This window comes from Capra hircus, chromosome 9 (assembly GCF_001704415.2).
Source record: "Capra hircus breed San Clemente chromosome 9, ASM170441v1, whole genome shotgun sequence".
NCBI classification, from domain to species: Eukaryota; Metazoa; Chordata; class Mammalia; order Artiodactyla; family Bovidae; genus Capra; species Capra hircus.
The window spans coordinates 47,862,465-47,887,605 of record NC_030816.1 but is presented as its reverse complement, the minus strand read 5'-3'; the positions used below and the strand labels follow the sequence as shown (position 1 = coordinate 47,887,605).

General features: G+C 47.4%; 1 protein-coding gene across 4 annotated transcripts in view; it reads left to right on the top strand.

Annotated features, from left to right (window-relative positions):
- ANKRD6 (ankyrin repeat domain 6) overlaps positions 1 to 25,141 on the top strand; it is a 183,426-nt gene that overhangs the window by 148,896 nt on the left and 9,389 nt on the right. For 2 of the 4 annotated variants that reach the window (XM_018053146.1, XM_005684682.3), the window contains exons 4-13: positions 6,278 to 6,376; positions 7,523 to 7,621; positions 11,193 to 11,291; positions 13,148 to 13,246; positions 15,609 to 15,707; positions 16,094 to 16,171; positions 20,414 to 20,518; positions 21,835 to 21,969; positions 22,276 to 22,461; positions 23,405 to 23,557. In XM_018053146.1, coding sequence (XP_017908635.1) covers positions 6,278 to 6,376; positions 7,523 to 7,621; positions 11,193 to 11,291; positions 13,148 to 13,246; positions 15,609 to 15,707; positions 16,094 to 16,171; positions 20,414 to 20,518; positions 21,835 to 21,969; positions 22,276 to 22,461; positions 23,405 to 23,557 — 1,152 coding nt within the window. The remainder of the gene's footprint in view (positions 1 to 6,277; positions 6,377 to 7,522; positions 7,622 to 11,192; positions 11,292 to 13,147; positions 13,247 to 15,608; positions 15,708 to 16,093; positions 16,172 to 20,413; positions 20,519 to 21,834; positions 21,970 to 22,275; positions 22,462 to 23,404; positions 23,558 to 25,141) is intronic. The other 2 variants (XM_005684684.3, XM_018053148.1) reach the window with 2 other exon arrangements.

The window sequence follows — 25,141 nt, the reverse complement described above, 5'->3', positions numbered from 1 at the left end:
AAAAATGCACACACAACAACGAAATGGTGTAAAAACAGCTGGAAGTGGAGGTGTCTTGACTCTCACTAGTTCTGAAGTAATGCGTTTGTCAGAATATGGTTCATGTGTGTCTTCTATATATTTACTCTGCTTGCTGATCAGCCTTTGAAATCCATGCAGGAATTCGAGGGTGAAAACTCCCTATGGGTGGTCTTTAAAGAAGCTGGGAATGGGAATCCCCTGGTGGTCCAGTGGTTAGGACTCAGTGCTTTCATGCCATGGCCCAGGTTCAGTCTCTGATCAGGGAACTAAGATCCTGCAAGCCGTGAGGCACGAGCAAAAAATAAAGTAAAGAAGCTGGGAGATTAAGTATTGGAAAAAAAAATTTCTGAAGTTACCTGTCTTGGTGATGGGTAACAATAGAGAATATTTTGAAGAATTTACTCCTAACTTCATGTTCTACAGATACTGTGCTTTGTATCATGGTAAAGACTGAGAATTAGTTGAAGAATGACCTCCAGTGCCCTGGAGTGGGATTATTATGAATTTGAACCTGTGGAAACCAGTTCTCTAGAATATGGAACTCCAGGAGCAAATTCCCTCTTGCTTCCTGCCAACCCTGTCAACGCTCATTGGAGCACTAAAGCCATCTCTGATTAGTCGATGAGCAATCACGCAGCCCCCACCTCAGAAATAGTCCAGGACCCCGTGGCCACGGGAAAAGGCACGAAGGAAGAGAAAAATAAGAAAAACCAGAGAAGACAGGCTAGGAAGAACCCCAGAAGATCAGAGAGAGAAAAAGAGGTCAGCAATTGTTTCGTGCACCTCCCCTGTCTTGAGCTTCCTTGCAGTATGGCTGCCTGTGCCACCTGGGAGGGATTCCTCCTGAAGAGGGGCAGGGGCCACCCTTGCATGACGGGGGTTTCTTCTATTAGCTTGGCTTTGGAATCTGCCCACACTGTGCTCACTCTTTTTCACCATGTAGGAGAAAACACATATTTCAGAACCAAGTTTTAGACCTCAGTGGTTGCAAACCTTTAAAAATCTCTACGTAAGAAACACTGATGTCCTAGAAAAACAGAGAGCTGGCAGTTCATGCACTTTGCAGACAAGTCCCTTTGCAGTCACTCTGGAACATGATGTGCATGTTCCAAATCAAAGTGCCAGACTACAAGTTTGCTGGGTCTTCAAGTTCCAGCTTCAGCGTTTTTCTTCTGCTTCTTTGTAGTTAATCATTCAAGAAATACTTCTCAGGTGCTATACTTGCCAAGGCATTGGGCTAAAGTACTTAGCTTGATGGTGCCATAAACAGGCAGCCCCATCCTCCAGAAGCACCTAATTGTTTTAAAGACCTGTTTAAGGTTAATTGACTTCACAGGTTATAAACAGCATGGGGCAAGTGCAAAAAGCCTTGACAATTTGAATTCTGCCCCAACTGTGGGTACATTTGTGTTAAGTCATGTCCAACCCTTTGCGACCCTATGGACTGTAGCCCACCAGGCTCGTCTGTCCATGGGATTCTCCAAGCAAGAATACTGGAATGGGTTGCCATTCCCTTCTCCAGGGGTCCTTCCCAACCCAGGGATCGAACCTGCATTTCTTATATCTCCTGCCTTGGCAGATGGGTTCTTTACCACTAGTGCCACTTAGGAGGCCCCTGTCCCAACTGTGCTACCCTGAATAAGCTGGTTTATTCTAAGCTAGGCACTGAACTGCACGGGACCTTGACTTTTTAATCAATAAAATGAGAGAATTAGATGCCACAGTGCTTGGAGTATAGTAGCTGCTGCTGCTGCTAAGTCACTTCAGTTGTGTTTGACTCTCTGCGACTCCATAGACGGCACCCAACCAGGCTCCCCTGTCCCTGGGATTCTCCAGGCAAGAACACTGGAGTGGGTTGCCATTTCCTTCTCCAGTGCATGAAAGTGAAAAGTGACAGTGAATTTGCTCAGTCGTGTCCGACTCTTAGCGACCCCATGGACTGCAGCCTACCAGGCTCCTCCGTCCATGGGACTTTCCAGGCAAGAGTACTAGACTGGGGTGCCATTGCCTTCTCCAAGAGTGTAGTAGAGAGTCAGTAAATATTCACTGAATAGATAATGAGTAAATGCTGTTGAAGGTGCCAAACTTCTCCCAGCTTTTTTTTTTTTCTCCTCCAAAGTTTCAGAATTTCATGGTTGATCTTTAAATCATAGAGAAATAAAGATTATATCTAAGTTGCTGCTTAGCTCTGTTAATAAGTATGTATAGAGGCACATTTTGTTTCAGTATTTGAAAAGTATACTTCCTTCCTTTTATTTTTTAACTTTTTATTTTGTACTGGTGTTTAGCCAATTAACAATGTTGTGATAGTTTCAGGTGAAGAGTGAAGGGACTCAGCCACCCATATACATGTATCCATTCTCCCCCAAACTCCCCTCCCATCCAGGCGGCCACATGACATTGAGCTGATTCCCTGTGCTATACAGTAGGTCCTTGTTGGTTATCCATTTAAAATATAGCAGTGTGTACATGTCCATCTCAACTCCCTAACTATCCCTTCCTCCCATCCTTCCCCCGCTGGCAACCACAAGTTCATTCTCTAGGTCTGTGAATCTCTTTCGGTTGTGTAGAAAGTATACTTTTGAAATAATACTTTTATTTTCAAAGGAAGTGTTAGTTTTATAGGAGGAAGAATTGATTCGCAGGCCATTGACCCTGTTGCAGTAAAGGGTCTTAGCTGTTCATTTATGTCATATTCTGGGGAAGAGCAGGTCTTCCCCGACGTGGCCCTTGACTTACGGATTCGTGTCTCAGGGTGGCTGGTTTTTATGTGCCACAGAAACCCAGAACCACCCCACCTCATGTGAGCCGAGCTCACGGTCCCTCTTGAGGGCCATGCAGGGTGGGGAATGGCTGGCTCTGGCCTTCACTGTCCTGTATATCCGACTGATGAGGCAAGGACCCTGGCTCTGGGCGCATCTCTGAACAAGAAGCGTGAAGACCGAGGGGCAGCTGTGTCCTGGAGATGGGCAGGCCCGGGAGAAGGGACCCTCCAGAGACACCTGTGCCAGGTGCACGAGGACCACGGGGCTCCCGCCACAGCCTCACCCGGGCCGCCAGGTCTCCCGAGTCCTGTTCATCCATCGGAAATCTACTTTTAAGGGCTGAACTAGAATTGAGATTAAACTTCCTATGTTGAGTTAGAGTTTCACAAAGGAAAGTTATCCCCACAGAAGCAAGTTCAGGAGATTCATGCTAAAAGCAAGTAATAAATTACGGTGGTGTTCTGGCTCCAAAGTTGCCTCAGCTCACGATTTAGTGGCAGCCCATGAAGCACAGTAAAACATTTGCTCTGAAGCCAGGCCCCCGACAGGACCCACACTTTAGGCACAGCAAAATGGTTACCTTTGGTTACGTAAAAGGGGTGTTCTAATTGGGCCCAGGAGGGCAGGTTCGTGTGCCCGCAGTGTGTAGAAATGGTTAAAGGCCTCCAACAACTAGAAATCTGACCAAGTCGATGCTTACTCCGAAGAAGGGGGCTGCAGCCTCACTCTTGTGGCTGAGAACAGGGCACCTCCTTTCTCATCAGGTCAGTAACAGTAAATTACATTTGAGGTCCATTTTGGGAAAACCCATCATGACGCTGATAGGGAAACACGCCGTCTTGAAGATTCTTACAGAAGTTTTCAAAAATTGAGACTGGGGCTTTCCCAGTGGCTCAGTGGTAAAGAATCCACCTGCCAGTACGGGAGACACAGATTCGATCCCTGGTCCAGGAAGATCCCACAAGCCATGGAGCAAATAAGCCTGGGTGCCGCTACTATTGGCCTGTGCCCTGCAGCCTGGGCGTTGCAGCTACTGACGCCTGCACGCCACAACTAGAGGAGAGCCCTCGCAGCAGCAAAGACTCGGCACTGCCCCCCAGATTAAGTAATTTCTTAAAAAAATTGAGACTGGGCAGTTTTTCATGATTATTTGTTTGGGCCTTAAGTACACCTCATCTGGAAACACTTCCTAAGTTGTTTGAAGAGGATGTGTAATGGCTTTGCCGACCTCCTGTAACCACCGATCCAGTGCCCGTATTCTTTTGATGACATGGCACATAGAAAGGGTGCTCTTTGAGTAAGTGGTCTTGGAAAGGTGAGTGAGAAGAAAAGCAAGGCTAAACCTACTTTGTAACGGGAATCATAGCATAGGATGCTGAGGGGAGGGTTGATGACGGAAGGCACAGACAGTGGATGGAATCATGGTAATGATTACATCTACCCTCCTGACCCAACCAGGAAGAAATCTCTTAGATTCTACAGAATGAAGAGAAAGAAAAGCCTCTGAGACATGGACAGTCCCATCCCGTTTCTGGTATATCAGTACAGCTTAGACATTTAATAAATAGCTGTTTTTTGATGCTAGAAATTATATATGTAAAAAATTGGAAAGAAAAAGTTTAAAGAGGAAAATAAATATTATTTCCCCTCATGAATTTTTAAAGGGAGTATTTTTAAGTTTTAAGAATGTGAATTTGGTTTTTAAGTAGGAGTATGGATGTGAGAGTTGGACTGTGAAGAAAGCTGAGCGCCAAAGAATTGATGCTTTTGAACTGTGGTGTTGGAGAAGACTCTTGAGAGTCCCTTGGACTGCAAGGAGATCCACCCAGTCCATTCTGAAAGAGATCAGCCCTGGGATTTCTTTGGAAGGAATGATGCTAAAGCTGAAATTCCAGTACTTTGGCCACCTCATGCAAAGAGTTGACTCATTGGAAAAGACTGTGATGCTGGGAGGGATTGGGGGCAGGAGGAGAAGGGGACAACAGAGGATGAGATGGCTGGATGTCATCACTGACTCGATGGACATGAGTCTGAGTGAACTCCAGGAGTTGGTGATGGACAGGGAGGCCTGGCGTGCTGCGATTCATGGGGTCGCAAAGAGTCGGACATGACTGAGCGACTGAACTGAGCTGAAGTGCTTTTTATTGTGATGAACTACACATAACATAAAATCGACCACTTTAACCATTTTTAAGGGCACAGTTCTTTGGCATTAAGTACATTCGCATTGTTATGCAAACATCACCACGGTCTCTCTCCAGAACTTTTTTTCAGATTAAGTGCTTTTAAAGTGCATTGTCATTTGTTACAGATCCCAGGGATATAAGTAGAATCAGTATTTGATGAAGGCTATTTATAGGTAGCAGTGCAGCCCTCTTTAAAAAGCCTGCGTGTTCTCCATGTTCTAGTTGGTCTTTCCTCTCTTGGGCTAAGAAGCAGGAGTACCCTGGGGCATGTCCTCTGCCCCTCCTAGGTTCCACCAGAAAATTGTTCATGCAACACTCTTGCCACCCAGATCATAGACCCCAAGAAGGGAAGGGAGGGACCTTGCCTCCTTTCACAGAGGAAGAACTTGAAGTCTAGCGGGGTGACAGGTGTCCCCCAAGGCTTCCACAGCACACATCTCCTGACCCCCTTGACCTGCTCCCCTTCCGTCCCACCAGGAACTTTGCACACCATTCACCCATCTCCCCATTCAAGCTTATACCCCAGGCTGAACTTGATTTCCTGAGTGCCTGTCAGAGATAACGTGTGTTCTCGGAGACTTCTGGACTATTTCTAGCTACCTAGTTAACTGTCTTACCTCTAGGATATTAGTCTTCTCAACTGCAATTAGAGGGAGTCAGCTTCCCTTGGCACCCTGACTGAGAAAGAGAAGGCCGGCCATCCCAGGAATCTGATCACAGAGAAAGGGGTCAGATGCAGCCCTAACAGAGAAGCTGCTGTCATGGGATGCTGGAAGAGCCTTAGAGATGTGCGGTGACAGCCTGACTCCCTGAGTCCTTCCTCAGATGTCCTGGCGTATCCCCCTGCATTGTTCTAGGCCAGGGCCAGTCAGTCAAGGAGTTCCACCCACGCTCGGGTCCTGAGTGCTGCTGAGTAACAGAGTAGGCTAGAGAGTCCTCTGACGCTGGGGAATGAGAGGACTCAGAGGGAGTAAAGATTCCAGGCATTGCTGGTTACCTTGCGCAGCCCACAGTCTGGCTTTCAGACCCACTTGTCACAGTTGTGACAGTTCCGTTGCCATCCCCTGGGGTGGCGGGTAAGAGCCTGACCCTCATCCAGAGGTCAGCTCTGTGGCCCAGGGTTGCTCTACGGTTGGCTCAGGGTTACCACTGAGTTTGTGAACATAGTCCTTCCCGGCATGCACTGTCTGTTGACTGGATCACTGAGCCCAGCTGGCCCTCGGTGACTGAACGGTGAAGCAGGGGAGCAAGTGGTGGGGGGCTGGAGAGTGCTGACCACCGTCCTTGCCTTCCCACCGCCTGCAGGGGGACCAGACCGCCTTGCACCGAGCCACGGTGGTGGGGAACACCGAGGTCATTGCGGCGCTCATCCAGGAGGGCTGTGCTCTGGACCGACAGGACAAGGTGAGCAGGGAAGGGGGACACACATCAGCCTGAAAACGCGCTCTGGGGATTTCCTATTGCTTGAGACATTGTCATTCCTGAGTCTTATCGCTTATGATTCAACATGAGGAAATCAGCCTGGAGTTCCTCTGAAAGAGTATCTGATCTCCCAGCAAACAACATTTACAAAAGCCCTTCCCTCTTTTCTGCGGCAGCAGTGAAAAACCACAGAAATATAAACGGTGAAGAAGAAAAGTCCGGAGGTAATGAGCTGTGGAGGCCTGGATGGGGGGACTCCACATCCAGAGAGTCTGAGTGGAAGCCCCCAGACTGTGATTCTTTAAAAAAAAAAAAAAATGGCCTGAAACAGCTGGGAGGGCATTGCTATCTCTTCTCTGTGCTTCCCTTTCCCTCACCCTACCTCCAGGTCCCACCCCACTCAATTCATTGCACTTGATGTTTCTTTTTTTAATAGTAAGTTAAGCAAACACAAGATCTGTGGAATTAGTTGATTTTTATTTAAAAGTCACCTATGGAGGATACCTGTTTACCATATTTACAGATCACTGCCTTTTTTTTTTTTTAAACTGTATTTACAAATCACTGTTCTCAGTGCCTGCTCATTTGTTTGGGGCCCTGAGGCTTCTGGATTAAACTTTGAGATCAGATTTGGAGAAAGAAAAAAGAGCTGTAGAATCCACTTGTCCGCCCATAGGCCCCTGGAGCTTCTGAAGCTGGACTCTCCATCTGCCTGATCTTTGCAGGGTTCTCTCTGGGGCCAGGAGTGGAGCGGGGCAGCCCCTGGGGCGGTGTAGGTGGGTGGGGGAGGGACGCCACGCCTCCCAATGCAGCTTTCTGTTCTGCAAGAGCCGTTTGTGGGAGTCCTTCTCACCACCCCACTTCCCAGAGACTTAAGCCCTAATGCCGTAAGTCATCCACTGTGCATCATAACGCTCGAGTGCGTCTGGAGTGGTACTTGTTAGGTACCATTTCTGGGAGAATGAAGAAACTGGCCACTCAGATCACTCCTTGGGTTCTGTGGTTTAGGTGAGAAACCCCAGCCAAGAGAGACCCCTGGGTGGGCCTTAAAATAACCTGCGCTGTGCTGACGGTGAGCAGACGGATCAGGCTTGGGTGACAGGGCTTTCTCTCCTGTGTGCCCCCCAGGACGGGAACACAGCCCTACATGAAGCATCCTGGCACGGTTTCAGCCAGTCGGCCAAGCTGCTCGTTAAAGCTGGAGCCAACGTGCTTGCCAAGAACAAGGTGAGGTCCGGCAGGTGTGAGACCCCCTTGGTCACAATGAGGACAGCCCAGCCCGCCTTCTTTCAGGGAGCCTCCTCTTGCCGAGCAGAACTAGGGCTCGGGGCCTTGGAACCTGGTGCGATTGAAGGCTTGGAGCTGGAATGCTCCCGTACGCTGCGGCTCTCCCTGCTTTCTCGTAGGTCCCTGAGACTGTGGTCACGGGAGCCAGCCCCGGCCTGCGGGGGCAGAAAAGGACCACAGCTTCTCCTCTCCCTTGCTGTTCTCTGTCACCCTCCACTTCCCTGTCTTTCCCTTCCATGTCCCTGGATCAGCCCAAAAGCCTCACAACAGACTGACTGATCTGTCTTGTCCCTTCGCATCCTGCTCCTCCTCTCCTCAGGAACTTTCCAGAAAGCTCCTCACCTGTTGCTGTCTTGGGCCTCCCCAGAGCGGCCTCAGCCTCTGTTGTCGTCTCTCTGGGCGACTTTGGCGTGTGCCTCCTGGGCTTGCAGGGTGGGCCCACCGTCTCTTCCCTCACCCACTCCCTTCGGGCTATCCGGTTTCGTTTTTGCCTACTGACCCTCAGAGTGGGGACCTGCCCGTTTGTTGGCTGGGTTTCTCCCGCTCCCGGGACTGCACACAGCTCTGTGCTGTGCGGACTGCTGAGATGTTTTCCCGTGGTTCCCTCATGGGCCGGGGGCTTCAGGGAAGCAGCTGGCCCTGCATTGTGGCATCTCCAATAAAAGCCTGGCTCACTGCCTAGAGGACTGGTGGTTCTCCATTTCTTCCAGGTGGGACATGGCCTAGAACAGGAGTTGGTAAGTTTATACCAACTCAAAGTAGGTGGTTCCCAGTTAACGGATGGGGAGGCCTCACCTGAGTCTTATAAGACATGTGATTCATTTGTGACACAATTAGGGCTGTGAATTATCCCAGCTGGATCCACTTCACCACACTGCCGCCTGTCACCTGAAGGGCCCACCCCCAAATTGTGTAGGGAGCCACAAGCTCTCTCTCTAGATCAGAACAGGTGAGGTGTCATCCCAGGAGAGGGACTTACATGCTCACCAGCCTCAAACTCTAGGAAGCCTCTAGAAGTTCCTTCTCTTTTCCCTTTTTCCCCACAAATAAAATTATAAGATATTTAAAGTCTACATTATCATGATTTGATAGCTCCCAAGGGTTAATGAACACGTTGATCACCCCTATTTATTTACCTTTTTGTGTCTGCGTGAGAGAACATTTAAGTTCTACAATTAGCAAATTTCAATTATACAAGACAGTGTTATCAGCTGTGTCTGTAGACTACAGACACAGACACTGTTATCAGCTGTAGATCCCCATGTTACATCTTATAGCTGGAAGTTTATAGCCTTTTACCAACCTCTCTTTATCCCCCTCCACCCCCCACTCCAGCTTCTGGCAGCCACTTTTATACTCTCTGTTTCTATAAGTCCATCTTTTTTTCAGACTCCACATAGAAGTGAGATGATAGAGTATTTGTCTTTCTGTCTAACTCATTTCATTTGGTGTATCACCCCCTAGGTTCATCCATATTGTTGCAAGTGACAGGATTTCTTTCTTTTTAAAGGTTGGATAATATTCCATCGCATAAGAAAGGTCCTTACTCGGCCAAGTACAGCAGCCCCTGTCTAGAAATCAGTACTCATTACTCAGGGTGGGAAAAATGCCTGCTATGTATACAGCAGGTCAGTTTTTTAAATTTCAGGTTTGGCATTGCAGCCGTTTGTGTCTCCTTTCATTTCACACATTGGTTTGGAGAGCCTTCCATGTTATTACATGTATGATTAGTGCATTCCTTGTGTGGATATACCATAATCTGTATTCTAACCCATGTTTTTTCATTTTCTTCCTCCAAATGCTTTTCAGCATGATCGATATTTTCTTACTGACAAAGTAAATTTTGTTTTATTTGTACAGCTATCAGATTTCTCTTCAACTTATATTTAACATATATTTTTTTCAACATATATTTAAGTGACCTCCAGGAAGCCAATAGCTTTGGGAAAACCTTCTCTGTGTGTACTGAGAATTACACTAAGCTGAGCCCTGAGCCCTACCAGGGAATGGAGCATTTAAAATGTGGGCAGACCCTTTGTTTTGGAGGACTAAGCTAGCAGTGCTTCTCTATCTGGCTGCACTTTAAAATCTCCTGGGAAAGATTTTTTAAAAAAAGCAGGGGAGAGAAGAGGGGAGAAAACCAAACCCACATGATGACCAGGCCTGGGGTGACCCAGGCCTGGTTTTGCCTAGAGTTAAGGAAGGGATGCATCCCAGAATGCAGACCTTTCAGCACCTACACATGAACAGCCTGGCCCCACCCCCTGGGGCGGGGACATCGAGTTGCATCCATGCACTGGTCTGCTGAAAGGGTCCCCCAGTTGAGTCCAGCCGGCACCCGAGGCTTGATAACCAACAAACTCACTCAACTCTCAGGCTCAGAACTCACTAAGTTCCTGGAGGTAGCAGTGAGGAAAGAAAGACCCTGCCTAGGTTGGTTAGAGCTAAGGTCATGAGAAGGATGGTAAGTGGCCCTGCAGCACACAGCTTTCCTCTGTTTTTAAAAACCCATTCTTCTTTTCAAAGGTAAGGAATAAAAACTATCCTTGAGTCTGGGCAGACAGTGCCATATGATCCAAAGAGGAGTGAACCGGGCCAGGGAAGAGCCATAAACAGGCTGACAGCTCTGAGCCCACAACTGTAGGCCTGACCCAGCTTTTACGCTCAGCAGAACAAACACGGCGCTTATGTGTTTAATCTCCCAATCCTTGCACCGAATCATGTTGCCTGCTTTTCTTGTCACTTTCCTAGGGGTTATCAGCAGCCTTGCAGGTCTTATTCCCCTAGTTTCAGAGAGTTCTCTTCTTGTCAATGAAGTCTTTCTGCAAGATTGCTGTGTATGTGATCCTGACCTTTGGTTGCCATTTGACCTTGAAGGTAGACTCCCAAAAGCAAGAGGGTCTCTATCTGGATGGGAAGTGATAGATGCAGTTGTATTGCATGTCGTGTGGGGACCTTGCCCATAGTTTAAATTTTGATGTTTCAAGAAAAACCCAAGATTTGGGAGAGGCTTGCAAATTAAATCTGTTACTGTAGCCTGCTGGAGTCAGCCTGTTTTACCTCCATTGGTAGGCTGTCCACAGCTGTTCCATGTTCCTCTTAGAACTAAGAGGAACAGCCTTGTGCATGTGCCCAGCACTCTGCCATGAAGAAGATGGTCTCCTCAGCACTCCAAATCAACCCTCATTGTCTCAGCACATAGGGGTCATGCTCCACTTTACAGGTGAGGAATTCATGGTGGCGCTTATTAAGAGCATTCCCCAGTAGCTTGCAAGCAGTAAGTGGCAGAGTTAGGGCTCGGAACCAAGGTTTTATGACCCATGTGACTCTTCTGCTGGTATGGATTCCCAATTACATGTTCTTGCCTCTGAAGCACCCCAGCTGGGTCCACCGAGCAAAAAGCAGAGAGCATAAACAGTGACTCTCCTGTAAGTCTTGGCCCCCTGCAAGCGTGCCCAGTCTGCAGGAGGTGTTGCTAACATGTGCCCCCCTCTGTTTGCCTCTCTCCCAGGCGGGAAACACGGCTCTGCACCTGGCCTGCCAGAACAGCCATGCCCAGAGCACCCGCGTCCTTCTGCTGGGTGGCTCCCGCGCCGACCTCAAAAATAACGTGGGTGAACAAAAATGGCATCTCTTGCACTCTCTTCCATTGCCTCTAGTATGAAAGCATACTAGAGTATTCACGTGTAGAAAATGAAAATTTGTTAATAAAAGGGGTTTGGGGACTATCAAGAAAGTATTCATTTGTTGCTAATTCCTAAAGGATCCTTTTGCAGCAGTCCCCAATCTTTTTGGCTCAAGCGACAGGTTTCATGGAAGACAATTTTTTCACAGATGGGGGCAGGGTTGGGGGACTCAAGTGCATTACGTTTATTGTGTACTTTAATGCCACTGCTGATCTGACAAGAGGTACCAGTCCGTGGCCCAGAGGTTGGGGACCTCTGCATTAGGGGAATGGGAAGAGGAATCAACACTTGGAAACACTGATTTTTCTCTCATGCTTGCCCCTTGCTCCTCAGCCTCTCAGTCTTATCATTTTGTACAGCAGGTGTCTAGCAAGTGGGTCTAAGAATGAGTAATTGTTTTCAGGAAGCCTCCGCCCACACAGTGTTGCACTCTTAGTAAATACCGGCTGATGCTGTACTGGCGAGGCTGTCTGATTCTCCATGCCTAGCATCTACAAATCTGTCCCTGAGGCATCCTTGGGATGAGCTGATGATCAGTAGTTCTTGCAGGTTCTTGACCGGAAAGGTCCCACAGGCATCCCCCTTCCCTCCACGGACACTGCATTTCCTTCATGAAGCCCATGCCACGTGGCAAGAGAATCTGAGGCTTCTCTCAAAAATGACTTTGGCCCGGCCACTTCCCTGGTGGCCCAGTGGTTAGGACTCTGTGCTTCCACTGCAAGGGGCATGGATTTGATCCCTGGTTGGGGAACCAAGTCGTACAGGCTGTGCACAGTGGCCAAAAAAAAAAAGGACTTTTAGCTGGAGTTCCCTGACTCGGGGCAGGCTTATCTAAAGTGGTCCTGAGAATGCTCTGAACTTCAGCTTTGAGCTTGGTTCCTTCTTAGTCCAGAGGAGAAGGTTGTGCTGAGTGTCACCATCTCTAGACAGAAGTGAAGTGAAGTGAAGTCCTTCAGTCGTGTCTGACTCTTTGCGACCCCATGGACTATAGCCTACCAGGCTCCCCCATCCATGGGCTTTTCCAGGCAAGAGCACCGGAGTGCATTGCCATTGCCTTCTCCACTCTAGACAGGCAGAACTAGAGCTCAAATGAGAAGTCAGGGGAGCTCTGCAAAACGTCACGACATTGTCTCCAGTTCTCTTGTTTTCTCTCTGGGAACAGTTTGGCCTGGGACCACCAAGGAAGACCCTGCTTCTGAGTTTTTTGAATGTCCTTTTTTATGCCCAGTGATTGCTTCCTCATCAGCTCCCTAGACTTCACTGCTCCCCATGGGATCCTGGTGTACTGCTAGAATGGGATGCACTTGAATTTTTTAGAGCACATAATCTTAAAATCCAACAACTCATCCCACTTTATTAATCCATTCAGCCACGATGGATCTGTGATGGGGAAAGTCTCATTTCCAAAGTGATGCTATCTATCTTAGGCAGTGTAATCCAGAGCCTTTGGGTTGTAGGAGAGGCAGGGGTCAGTGGAGTCTTAGTAAGTGCCTGCTAGGCAGAGCCTCTCTTAGTTTTGGCAAAGGTCTCTTGGGCAGCAGGCGTCCAGGATCTGAAACTGGAGACAGAATCTGCGTGGTGGGAAAGAGAGCTGCAGACAGGAAAGGGCTGCAAGCCGTGGAGTGAGCACCTATGGTAAAGGAGATGCTTGTCATTCGGGCCATTGCCCTGTGAGGAATCTATGCTAGTCTGCTAGCTTTTAAATGGTAGTTTTCTTTTAATTTTCTGTTTTGTTCTATAACTGCTCAGACCGTGCTTAGAGTTTGATTTCTGTCCGCAGGCAGGCGACACCTGTTTGCACGTTGCCGCACGCTATAATCACTTGTCCATCATTAAGCTCCTCCTCAGTGCTTTCTGTTCTGTCCATGAAAAGAACCAGGTCAGTGCATGCGTCCTCCCCATGGTTCACAGGCAGGTGCGCTAGCGCCAGCGGGGACCGAGGTTGCTGGGAGGTGGTGTCTGCTCCCTCCGTGGGACTCGGCCAGTGCTGGCCTTTGAAGGAACCACAGATTTCCTGTGGCCCTGGTTTATCTGGCGTTCTGGAGAAAGCGTGCTCTGTCATTCCAGTACATATCACCACATTTGCGTAGTGAACATTTTTGGAAATCCTGGGGGTGGTTTTTATTGTTAGTGTGATTTTTAAAAATGAAACCCACGAGGAAGCGTGTCTTGGTAAGTAAGCAAGGGCTTTCGGTGTCATGATTCCTGAGTTCTGTTCCTTGCACTGCCACCTTCACGTGAGCTGAGCTGATGGAGTCTCTTGTTTCTGTAAAGTTTGGTGCATGGTCAGTATCTACACCGTGTAGTGGGGTTTTGAAATAAAGCTGTGGTTATTACAGTGTTCTGTGGAAATGTGATTTTTCAATAGTCATTTGGATTTTTAAAAGTTGTCTTGTTATTTATTGAAACCTATACCTAACTGATGCATTGTTTGGCTTTTCTGAGTTTGGGTGCATAAATGTGAAATTTAAAAAATTAGATCATGATTCAGATTTAAAATACCCTATAATGGTGATTACTGATCCTGGCTGCATATTGGGATCAAAAGGGAATTTAAATATACCATTCCTGAATCCCACCCCAATGTAAATGACCAGAACATCTGGGGCTGAGGTCCAGGAAACTGTATTTTTTTTTTCAAAGCTCCTGGTCTTCCCTGGTGTGGGCTTCCCTGGTGACTGTTAGTAAAGAATCTGCCTGCAGTGCAGGAGACTTCTTGCAATATAGGAGACCAGGGTTCAATCCCCGGGTTGGGAAGTTCCCCTGGAGAAGGAAATGGCAACCCACTCCAGTACTCTTGCCTGGGAAATCCCATGCCTGAGTGTGCAGACAGGATTGAGAACCACTGACCTAATAGCTAAAGGTCATTCTATAGTCTTCCCGTGGATTCTAGTTTGTCAGGTCACCCCCAACACAGCCCTCACCAACCGGTGCTTCTCAACCTGGGAGGCACATTTCAATCACCTGGGGCCTTTGAAAAACCATCATGCCCTACCCATGCTCCAGACAAATTAAGTCAGTGTCTGGGTGGGACTCCGGCGTCAGTAGTTTATAAAGCTTCCCAGCTGATTTCAGTGAGCAGCAGAGACTGGAAACCACAGCTCCAGAATTTCCCCTAACATACAACTAGGTGACTCAGGAATGAAATGAACACTTTCCCTGTCTACTCACCAGGGAAGGAGGCCTGAGGACGACTGGATTTTCATACTTGGTCACCTGCCAGGAATGAATGAATGAGTGATTTCACTTCTGTATGCATCTAACTTATTTATGTCATCTGGTTTGGGAATTAAAACCAGCATTTGCATTCGGAATTAGCCCACCAAGCTGCATCTGTTCATATCCTCCTTTGATTGTCTGAAATGTTTTTTGCAAAAAATAAATTATTGGCTAAATTTGGTAAGGAGTTGGAAACAGCTGGTGTTAAATGAACGCTATCTTCAGTGACTCCACCCGAACAGAAAACTCCCTGGCCTGCAGGATGATCCCAGTGGCCCTTTCACATCCCTAAGGGTGGCTGCAGGGGTGGGCTATTATTCTGGGGCCTGTAGAAGTAGCTACCTTGGAAGCTCCCGCTCATTCTAGCTCAGAAACCAAGGGGTTCTCTGCCCATCCCCTGCCAGGGCAGACAGACAGGGTCCAGAGCTACCTTTTAAAGTAAAAATTTTTTAAAGTATGAGTTAAAAGAAATATTTAAAATAACATGGCTGAGATCCTGCCTCTGTAAGGTCAGGGCCTACTGTTCCCAACATCCCAGGCCCAGCATTGCTTTGTGCCCCTGCACTTTATCCTGTCCTGTGATTTCTGGCATCCCACTCAGAAAGGAATGTGGTATTTGTGTGTAGTTCATTCAGTTCCCGAGATCTCTTTTAAAAAAGAACCACATTTAAACAACAAGATCCTACTCTATAGCACAGGGAACTATATTCAATATCCTGTGATAAACCATAATAGAAAAGGACATAAAAATGTATATAACTGATTATGTTGTTATATAGTAGAAATTAATACATTATAAATCAGTTATACTTCAATAAAATAATTTTTAAAATTAAGTATGAGTTAAATATTTTAAATAAATAATAAAAACCACATAACACTTTAGCCAAGGGCCACTTGTCAGTCTAAGGCAAATTTTAGTTTAACTTTGAAAAGCCACCACCAAGTCATGGAATAAAAAGCTGGAGGCTGTGGGCCACGATCCCATGGGGTTTAGCAGGCTTTCTTCTGATGGATTCCAGGCTGGAGACACGGCACTTCATATTGCCGCTGCCCTAAATCACAAGAAGGTGGTTAAAATCTTGCTGGAAGCTGGAGCAGATGGGACCATCGTCAACAATGTAAGTGGAGTTGCAGCTGCGGTTCCTAAAGCCGTACCCACCCCTTTCGGGGTCAGGGTGTGTTGTAGCCCCCTCACCTCCTGTGAACTCAGAGGACACAGCCTCGCCCAGCCTCGCTCTGGAAGAGCTGCCGCGTGCCGACCCCACGACCCCTGGGGCCCGAGGGGGTGGGCTCGAGGGGACCCCTGGTCTCAACAGCCCTGTGAGTGACAAACCCCGAGGGCCCATCTTCAGACAATTCAGTGAGCACGTCCTGACATGAAAAGGATCAGGGGTGTCTAAGTAAACTGGCAAGTAGATGTTACCGGAAGTGACTGTCCTTGCTGGCCTGTGCGTGCCCCCGGCTGGAGTCCCGTACTCACTGGTTCTCGCTGTGCCTTCCTTAGGCAGGCCGGACTCCGCTGGAGACTGCCCGCTACCACAATAATCCGGAAGTTGCTCTCCTCCTCACTAAAGCGCCCCAGGTAGGATCTGCTGCATTTTCCCTTGTATTGATTATGTGGGGGCTGCAGAGTTGTTGGGATTCCTTGGGTTGCGATCTGCTGAAGCCAGATCAAACCGCCTTATGTAAGGGACTGATGGGTCTCCTGAGCAGGTAGTGGGACAGGTAGGAATCCACGCGAGCCTCTAGGAAACTGGAACCAGAGACTTCAGGCCCAGCAGGCTGTTCTCATACACGGCATCGTCTCCTCTCTGTGGCTGGATCATTGTCACAACCAGTTCCCTGGATCATGATTTCCCAGCCAGGGAAAAGTACTGGTTTAAAATGTAGGAGAGACTTCCCTGGCGTTCCAGCTGTTAAGACTCTGCTTCCTGTGTGGGGCACGTGGGTTTGATCCTTGGTAGGGAAACGATGGTCCTGTAGGGTGTGCAGTGCAGCCAAAAAATGAAAACAATAAAACATCATAGGAGAAGGTCGGTCGTGATTGGGAGCTTGGGGCAGATGCCCAAAACAAGTGGGACAGAGGTGCTTGAGGGAGATGGTGGCATCTGTTTGACCACGTGGTTACAAGAGGTATTTCTCAGAGAAAGGTGGGAATGGGCATCTGTCTGGGCAGCCCTATATGTCTACTAGAGGCAGTTGAGTACAGTACAGTTGTAGTCCTTTTAATTAAATATTGCATGATGGTATATTGGCCATCATTCAATTTTAATAGATGACTGATATTTGAAGTTGAAATGATCTAAGTCAGAAACTTAGTCATGATAATTTATAAGCTATTTATGATTCCAGCACCCTGAAATAGCTTCGTTTATATTACCTTCCACAGATACATAATTTTTATATAGCTGTGCCTACTATGTATATCCTGGCTTGTATTCTCCCCTTTATCCTATCTATGATAGGAAACTGTTCTGCAGTCTTCACAAGTATTTATCATAATGGAAGCATAATATTCTTTTCTGGTTGCTGACCAGTATTAAACTATTTCCTTAATGTTAGACATTTTGGTTACTTCCCAGTTGGAGCTACTCTGTTCCTTTACAGCGAACAGTGATTGGTTTTCCACCTTATTCTGGCTAATGCTGCAAGAAGGCAAAATCTTGGGGAGCCAAAGGGACAGCCTGGACCCCAGGTGTTGCCCAGGCCCTGCCAACCTCGGGTTCTGGGTGGCGTTGATTCCATCTATGTGTTGAAAACATGCCTGATTTAACTAGCAGTTTCTGGAAGTAGTTAAGGTTTTATCTCTTACAGAATCGATCACCCTCTTGCCCGTGCAGTAAGTCCTTTTCAGTGGGCTCTGAAGATCCACAGAGCCCCTGAAAGGTGTGAGTCGGATGCTCCTTCAGAAAAAGGCTCCACCTTTGTCTAGCTGTTTGCAAACAAATTCTCAGCATAATCACCTCCAGAATCCTGATAGAAAAATGCTAGCCTCTCCTGGATCAAAAAGGACAGGCTGCTGTATAAGTGTCAGAATCCATCATACTTACCTGGCATTTCAGAGTCTGGCAGTTTAATGGACAGCCAGCCCTGTATTCAGCCATGTGAAGACCATCAAGTCTTATGGGGTGGAGGATCCCCCTGGCACACAAGGACTGATGTGCCTTTAACCTGCCTGTCATTTATCTTCTAGAGCCCAGGGATCTGGATTCCCAGGGATAAAGCTCACTTGTGAACTATTTTCCTGTGTGGGTTCTCCTTTAGCCTTTACCATTTAAAAAAATGGCTTGGGACGTCCCTGGTGATCCAGCGGCCCAGACCCCGTGCTCTCATTGCAGGCGGCCCGGGTTTGATCCCTGGTCAGGAAACTAGATCCTACATGTCACAACTAAGACACAGTGCAGCCAAATAAACAAATATTGTTTAAAAAAAGCTTAAGGGAGGGGGTTTCAGGATGGGGAACACACATACACCCATGGCTGATTCAAGTCAATGTATGGCAAAACCAATACAATATTGTAAAGTAAAGTTAATTAATTAAAAAAATAAATAAAGGCTTAAGCAAGATTTTCCACACCCAAACTGAATAGCAAATAGAATATTTTTTTAAAGTTTTTTCTTTTTTTTTTTTTTTTACATAATTGTATGTACAAACCCCTATTTTTCAATGCACAGTAAAAGCTTTGGAATATGCATAAAATTGTATGCATAACTATTTTGTTGATCTGTAGTTACAGAAATGGCCTCAGTGTTTGTCTTAACTGAAATGAGAAATTCCCTTGTCCCAGTACCTTAGCTGATCATGGATTTTCATGGTTCACAGCAGTACTAAGAGGGTATTTCCTTCAGAGACTTTAAGATTAATATTCCCTGATTTCTGTGAGGTGGAGAAGACTGATGATCCGAGTGGATGGTATACTTCTCTGAGAAAGGCTGTGAGCCATGCAGAGTTGTCACTGGCTAATAATGTGGTCAGTGGAGGGAATTTTCTGATTATTTTGTGTTTGGTGAACTGAATGTTACTTCTCATTTTTGGTTGATGCTTCGGAAAGTGACTTCTAGGCTGATTCTGGAGCTTTGTCCTGTTCTAAGTGTCCATAAAGCAGATGAGCAGCGGGCACTAGTTGCTTCTTTTCATCCGACTCGACTTCCTACTGAGTCTAAATTTAGCTTAGGGCTCTGGTTCTCAGACCTTTTCTGTCTAAAGACCCTTTAACTTTTCTTCAATGTTATGGAGGCCCATAATGAACTTTATGTATGTGAATTTATATCCATCAGTAGTTACCAATTGAAAATAACGTTGAGAAATAGTAAATACTTTATCATTTGAAAGTAAATCCATTTTGTAATAACAAATAGCATCACTTTGCAAAAGAATACTTTTCAAAACAAAAATTGAGGAGTGTGGAATTTCTGAACATTTTTTGCACATCTTATTGTCTTACTTAGATCAGAATTCTGCCATCTTTTATTTCTGCATGCCGTCTATTGTAATATCACTTACGTAGCTTCTGGCAAATACCACAGTATACTCATGAGAGAATGAGCATGAAAAAGGCCAATGTTGTTGTAATATTATGTTAGTAATCTTAACCTCATGGACACAGGGGTCCTTGGACACTTTTAGACCTGCTGGGTTTCAGGGGATGAGAATATAATTTAAAAATTCTGTTCAGCTGCAGGCATGTATTTTCCATTTAGGTGGTACCCACTACCTGTTGAGGGTGTTTTTTTTTTTTTTTCGGTCCTATAATGTGTCACTTAAATTTAATGAACACAAGAAGAAAGTCTGACCTTGAGATGAAAATCACTAGGCTGAATTTCAGAGAACACTTGTCTATCTATAAGACAATAAAATACTGTTTTATTGCAGAAAGAGCGTGACCACAAAAGTGCTTCCGACTTCTGGACCTCCTCTGGTTTTTTAAAGGGAGTGAACCCTGGAACTAGGAGTAGGGAGTCTGGAGGAGAAGGGCGTGGGGCTGAGCCAGAGACTGAAGGTTTCCAGCAGCTCAAAGATCTGTGTTCTGTGTTCGCTTAGAAGCCTTTCTGCCGACTAAGCGACTCTGAGGCCCCCGGGGCAGGTGGGAGACGCCTGACGGTGGCCGAGGGACCAGGTCTGCCTGCTACCTACGTTGCCTTGGTTAATACCAGCAGCTCCCTGTTCTCATGTTACAGAAGCCAGAGCACAGAAAGGTCAAATAGCTTGCTGGAAGGTCTCCAGCTTGCTGCTTGGCTTCAGTCTGCAGGGCCCCACATGTACTTGCTTGTGTCCCATCCATGTCTCTGCACTCGAAGGGGCTGACCAAAGGCTTCTTCTGGGGGAAGAGACTCAGCCCCGTGGCTGGTACCATGGCTCACAGGTGCATCTCAGTTATATTTGAATGAAAGTTCTATTTGAATATGACTTGGATACAATTTGGCCAAGAAGGAAGTCTGATGGGCTGGATCAGGCCCTGTATCCCAAGACAGACTGTGGCTGGCATAGGGCTGCCGCGTTGCACAGCTCCAGGGGACGCCGTTCCTGTCCTGGACTATGTGAGTGGTGCTCCCTGGAGCTGAGCAGCGCACAGCCTGCTCACACCTGCATGGCGGCCCTGGCCCAGCACCACGTGCCTGTTAGTGTTATTGTAGACCGTGAGCTCCTCAAGGTCAGGATGATGTCCTTTCACCTCTGGGACCCTAAGTACCCAGCACAGGGTATAGGGGACATAGCAGGTGGTCCAGAGGCACTTGTTTGATGTGTTCTCCCCGGCTCGGCTGGAGGCTCTTGTCAGGTCCGCGCACACCAGTAGTTTGTAACGATGCCTCTTGCCTCCTTCAGGTCTTGCGCTTCAGTCGTGGGCGAAGCCTGAGGAAAAAGAGAGAGAGGCTCAAGGAAGAGAGGAGAGCTCAGTCTGTGCCGAGAGATGAGGTGGCACAAAGCAAGGTGGGGGGCGGCCCTCCCGCCCGCCTGCGTGTGGGAAACTGTCTCCCTGCCTCCTCTGGGCCCGCCTCGGTCTCTCCTTCCTGCTGGGTCCTTCAGAGCCTGTCTTTCCTTCCGGCCTCTTGTCTTCCACTCTCCCAAGATTTCAGGCTGCGGGCTCGCATGCCACTGGTCTTTTCCAACACCCCGTGTATTTGTGAGCCCTGAGTATCTGTGGCCTCATCACTGCCACGTGGACAGCACGGCTTCTGACAGCACACCCTCCATCATGGAGAGCCGTGGTTTGCAAAATGTGATCCGCTTGTCACCTGGAACCTTGTTAGACATGCAAATTTGGGGGCCTCACCCCAGACCCACTGGATCAGAAACTCTGAGGTGGGGCCCAGCAATCTGTGGTTGAGCAAGCTCTCCAGGTGATTTCAATCTGGACTAAAATTGGAGGACCACTGGCATAGCTTGCTGTGTCTGTTTCCTCTTAGGGAATAAACCAAGGCAGTGCCAGCCCACATGGCTCCTTGTGCAAATTAGGGAAAGATGCCTCCTGGACAGATCAGCCCAGCACAGGGCACTTACGGTGAAAAGAGCCAGAGTTGGACTTCAGCTCCCTCTGCCTCACTCATGCCCTCAGCTTTGTGCCTTTGTGCAGTGAACAGCTTGCACAACTGTACTTCACAGCTCTGGAATAAACCATGCCTTTCAGCTCCCCCGGAGGGAAGACGACTAGGATTTAGAGACAATTTAGGGGACATAAAATTTTATACCAAGTGCTTGTCTTTCTGTCCATTTGAGAATCTTATCAATTTCCAGGGTTAAGGCACTGTAACTTTCATTACATTCCTGTGTATGAATTATACATGTTAACTTGTAAACGTTCTCAAAAGGACCAGAAATGGTGATTTTTTTTTTCCCCCTTCATTTCAAAGGGTTCTCATTCTCCTCTATGAATTGTGAGGGTCCAAGTTCTAAGAATGAGTGAGGTTGTCTTTTTGTTGAAATGTAAAAGATAAAAAAAAAACCTGTAATGCTGAAGTGTTTCATGTGTGCTAGCTTCCTGAAGTTCTAAAACACAGAATGAGACCCAAGATGATATCTAGTTTGGCACCTAATAAATAAAAAGACAAATATTCAACTCCCCAGGAAAAGCACAGGTGTTCAGTTAGAATCACAAGCAGTGCTCCCAGTGTCTGAAATTTGTCATTTTTTAATGATTCCCAGGGGTCCTTTAAGTGGATGGAGTCTGGGAAATGTTATGCCATGATGGAATAAGGCTGAGGGGTCCAGTAGAGGAGGTGTCTGGGTCTTTTCTCCCCTCTCTGTAGGGAAGTGTCTCGGCAGGAGACACCCATAGCAGTGAACAGGCTGCACCCAGGAAAGAAGAGGCCAGAGAAGATGTCCTGTCTGCCTCCCCGGAGCCCAGAGCAAAGGACAGCAGACAGAGAAAGTCAAGACCCAAGGTCAGGAGGCACGTGAGAGCCGCCGAGAGGGCTGGGAGGTGGGCTGGCGGAGGGCCCTGGAATAGCGTCATGCCCAGCAGTTAAAAAGCCACTTCACTTGGCTTGCTTGCTGCTTTGGAGCCAGAGTGCAGAAATTGGCCCTGGTCAGCTGCAGACACAAGGTTGGCGTGTGACAGCTCTCTCAGCACATGGTCCCTAGAGTAGAACGCTGCCAGAGAGCGTGGTGGGCCGGGTGGGAGCCGCTGGCTGGGTGTCAGGCTCGCAGATGTTGTGTGCTCACGGCGGTGGTCTCCTCCTCTCCCACAGGTGTCAGCATTTTCTGACCCCACCCCTCCAGCAGACCAGCAGCCCGGACAGCAGAAGAACGTGCATGCTCACAATCACCCGAAAAAGAGGCCCAGGCATCGCTGCTCGCCCCCGCCCCCTCCGCATGAGTTCAGAGCATACCAGCTCTACACGCTGTACCGGGGCAAGGACGGCAAAGTGATGCAGGTACCTGCTGGGCCCTGTCAGGACAGGACCAAGGGCTATAAGCAAGGAGTCTGTGTAACCCTGTTGCTGGAGGCTAATATCCACTGTAGGCAGTGACTGCAGAAGGCAGGAGCTTTGATAATAAGCCAGCTGGCCCTCCCCACCTAAATAGTACAGTACCCTCCTGCTGCTTAGGCCTGGTGAGCCAAGGGATGTTACAAGGCTTTCTGCACTCACCTTGTTCAGTCGCTAAGTCATGTCTGACTCTGTGACCTGATGACTACAGCACACCAGGCCTCCCTGTCCCTGACTGACTCTGGGAGCTTGCCCAAGTTCATGTCCATTGAATCGGTGATGCCATCCAACCATCTCATCCTCTGTTACACTCTTCTCCATTGCCTTCAATCTTTCCCAGCATCAGGATCTTTTCTAATGAATCGACTCTTTGCATCAGGTGGCCAAAGTATTGGAGCTTCAGCTTCAGTGTCGGTCCTTCCAATGAGTATTCAGGGTTCATTTCCTTTAGGATGGACTGGTTTGATCTCCTTGCAGTCCAAGGGACTCTCAAGAGTTTTCTCCAGCACCATCCTTAGGTGACCAGATAATCTTGAGACCAGAGAAAGGATAAAAGCTGCTTGAAGGAGTTCCTTGGCAGTCTGGTGGGTAGGACTTGTTGCTTTCTCTGCCAGGGGCCTGGGTTTGATCCCTTATCTGGGAACTAAGATCTTGCAAGCTGCGTGGAGTGCACACACAAAAAGCCAGCTGAGGACTGGGACTGTATGTTACCCTCTCTGAATCTTCTTAGCATTTACCAGCCCTATCGGCTTGGCTTGTTAGATAGTCCAGAGCTACCACAGGGGTGAGTCTCCTCCATCACATGTGTCCCCCAGCTGTACTGGCCAACACAGGATGGGTACCAAGGAATAAATAAGTTGAATTGATTCCTTTCTGGCTTTCCTCTTAGGCGCCAATAAATGGCTGTCGGTGTGAACCCCTGATCAGTAAGCTGGAGAATCAGCTGGAAGCAACTGTGGAGGAGATCAAAGCAGAGCTGGTGTCGGTTCAGGATAAGATGAACGTGAAGCTGGGGCACATGGAGAATAAGACCCAGCACCAAGTAAGTGGTCGCCATTCTCCTCATGATGCAGTGTTCTGGCAGAAATGAAATCCGAGACCTCAGCACGCCTTTCTGTCCTGCAAACTCTACCCTGAGCATGCCAGGCAGGCTGTCAGAGAAGAGGCCTGTAATTTCTTTAAAGCCATTGTGATTTCTTTCTTTTTTAAAAAAAATCTTATTGGAGTATAGTTGCTTTACAATATTGTGTTGGTTTTTGCTGTAGAGCAAAGTGACTCAGCCGTACATGTATCCCCTCTGTTTTGGATTTCCCTCCCGTTTAGGTCACCACAGAGTAGAGTTCCCTGTGCTACACTCATTAGTTATCTGTTTTATACGTAGCAGTGTAGGTAGGCAGGCTTAGTTGCTCAGTTGTGTCCAATTCTTGCGACCCCATGGATTGTAGCACACTAGGCTCCTCTGTCCACCAGACTCTCTAGCAAGAATACTGGAGTGGGTTGCCATTTCCTTCTCCATACATAGTAGTGTATATATATGTAAATGCCCGTCTCAATTCATCCCACCTCCTCTTCCTCCCTTGGTATCCATATGTTTGTTCTCTGTGTCTCTATTCGTGCCCTGCAAATAGGTTCATCGGTACTGTTTTTCTAGATTCCATATATATGCAGTAAAATAGAGAATATTTTTCTTTTTCTGACTCATTTTGCGTGACCGTCTCTAGGTCCATCCACATCTCTGCAAATGGCACAATTTCATTCTTCTTCATGGTTGAGTAGTATTTCATTGTATATGTGCACCACATCTTCTTTATCCATTCCTCTGCTGATGGACATTCAGGTTGCTTTAATGTCCTGGCTGTTGTAAACAGTGATGCAGTGAACATAGCTGGGTGTTCTGGGGTGCTCATATCTTTTGGAATTATGGTTTTCTCCAGGTATATGCCCAGGAGTGGGATTGCTGGCTCATATGGGAGATCTCCTGGCAATTTTTCAGGATTGCCAGGAGAAATTTCAATAACCTCAGATATGCAGATGACACCACCCTTTAGCAGAAAGTGAAGAAGAACTAAAAAGCCTCTTAATGAAAGTGAAAGAGGGGAGTGAAAAAGTTGACTTAAAACTCAACATACAGAAAACTAAGATCATGGCATCTGGTCCCATCACTTCATGGGAAATAGATAGAAAAACAGTGGAAACAGTGACAGACTTTATTTTGGGGGGCTCCAAATCACTGCAGATGGTGACTTTAGCCATGAAATTAAAAGACGCTTGTTCCTTGGGAGAAAAGTTATGACCAACTTAGCATATTAAGAAGCACTTTGCCAACAAAGGTCTGTCTAGTCAAAGCTATGGTTTTTCTATTAGTCATGTATGAATGTGAGAGTTGGACTATAAAGAAAGCTGGGCACCAAAGAATTGATGCTTTTGAACTGTGGTGTTGGAGAAGACTCTTGAGAGTCCCTTGGACAGCAAGGAGATCCAACCAGTCCATCCTAAAGGAAATCAGTCCTGAATATTCACTGAAAGGGCTGATGCTGAAACTGAAACTCCAATACTTTGGCCACCTGATGCAAAGAACTGACTCATTAGAAAAGACCCTGATGCTGGGAAAGATTGAAGGCGGGAG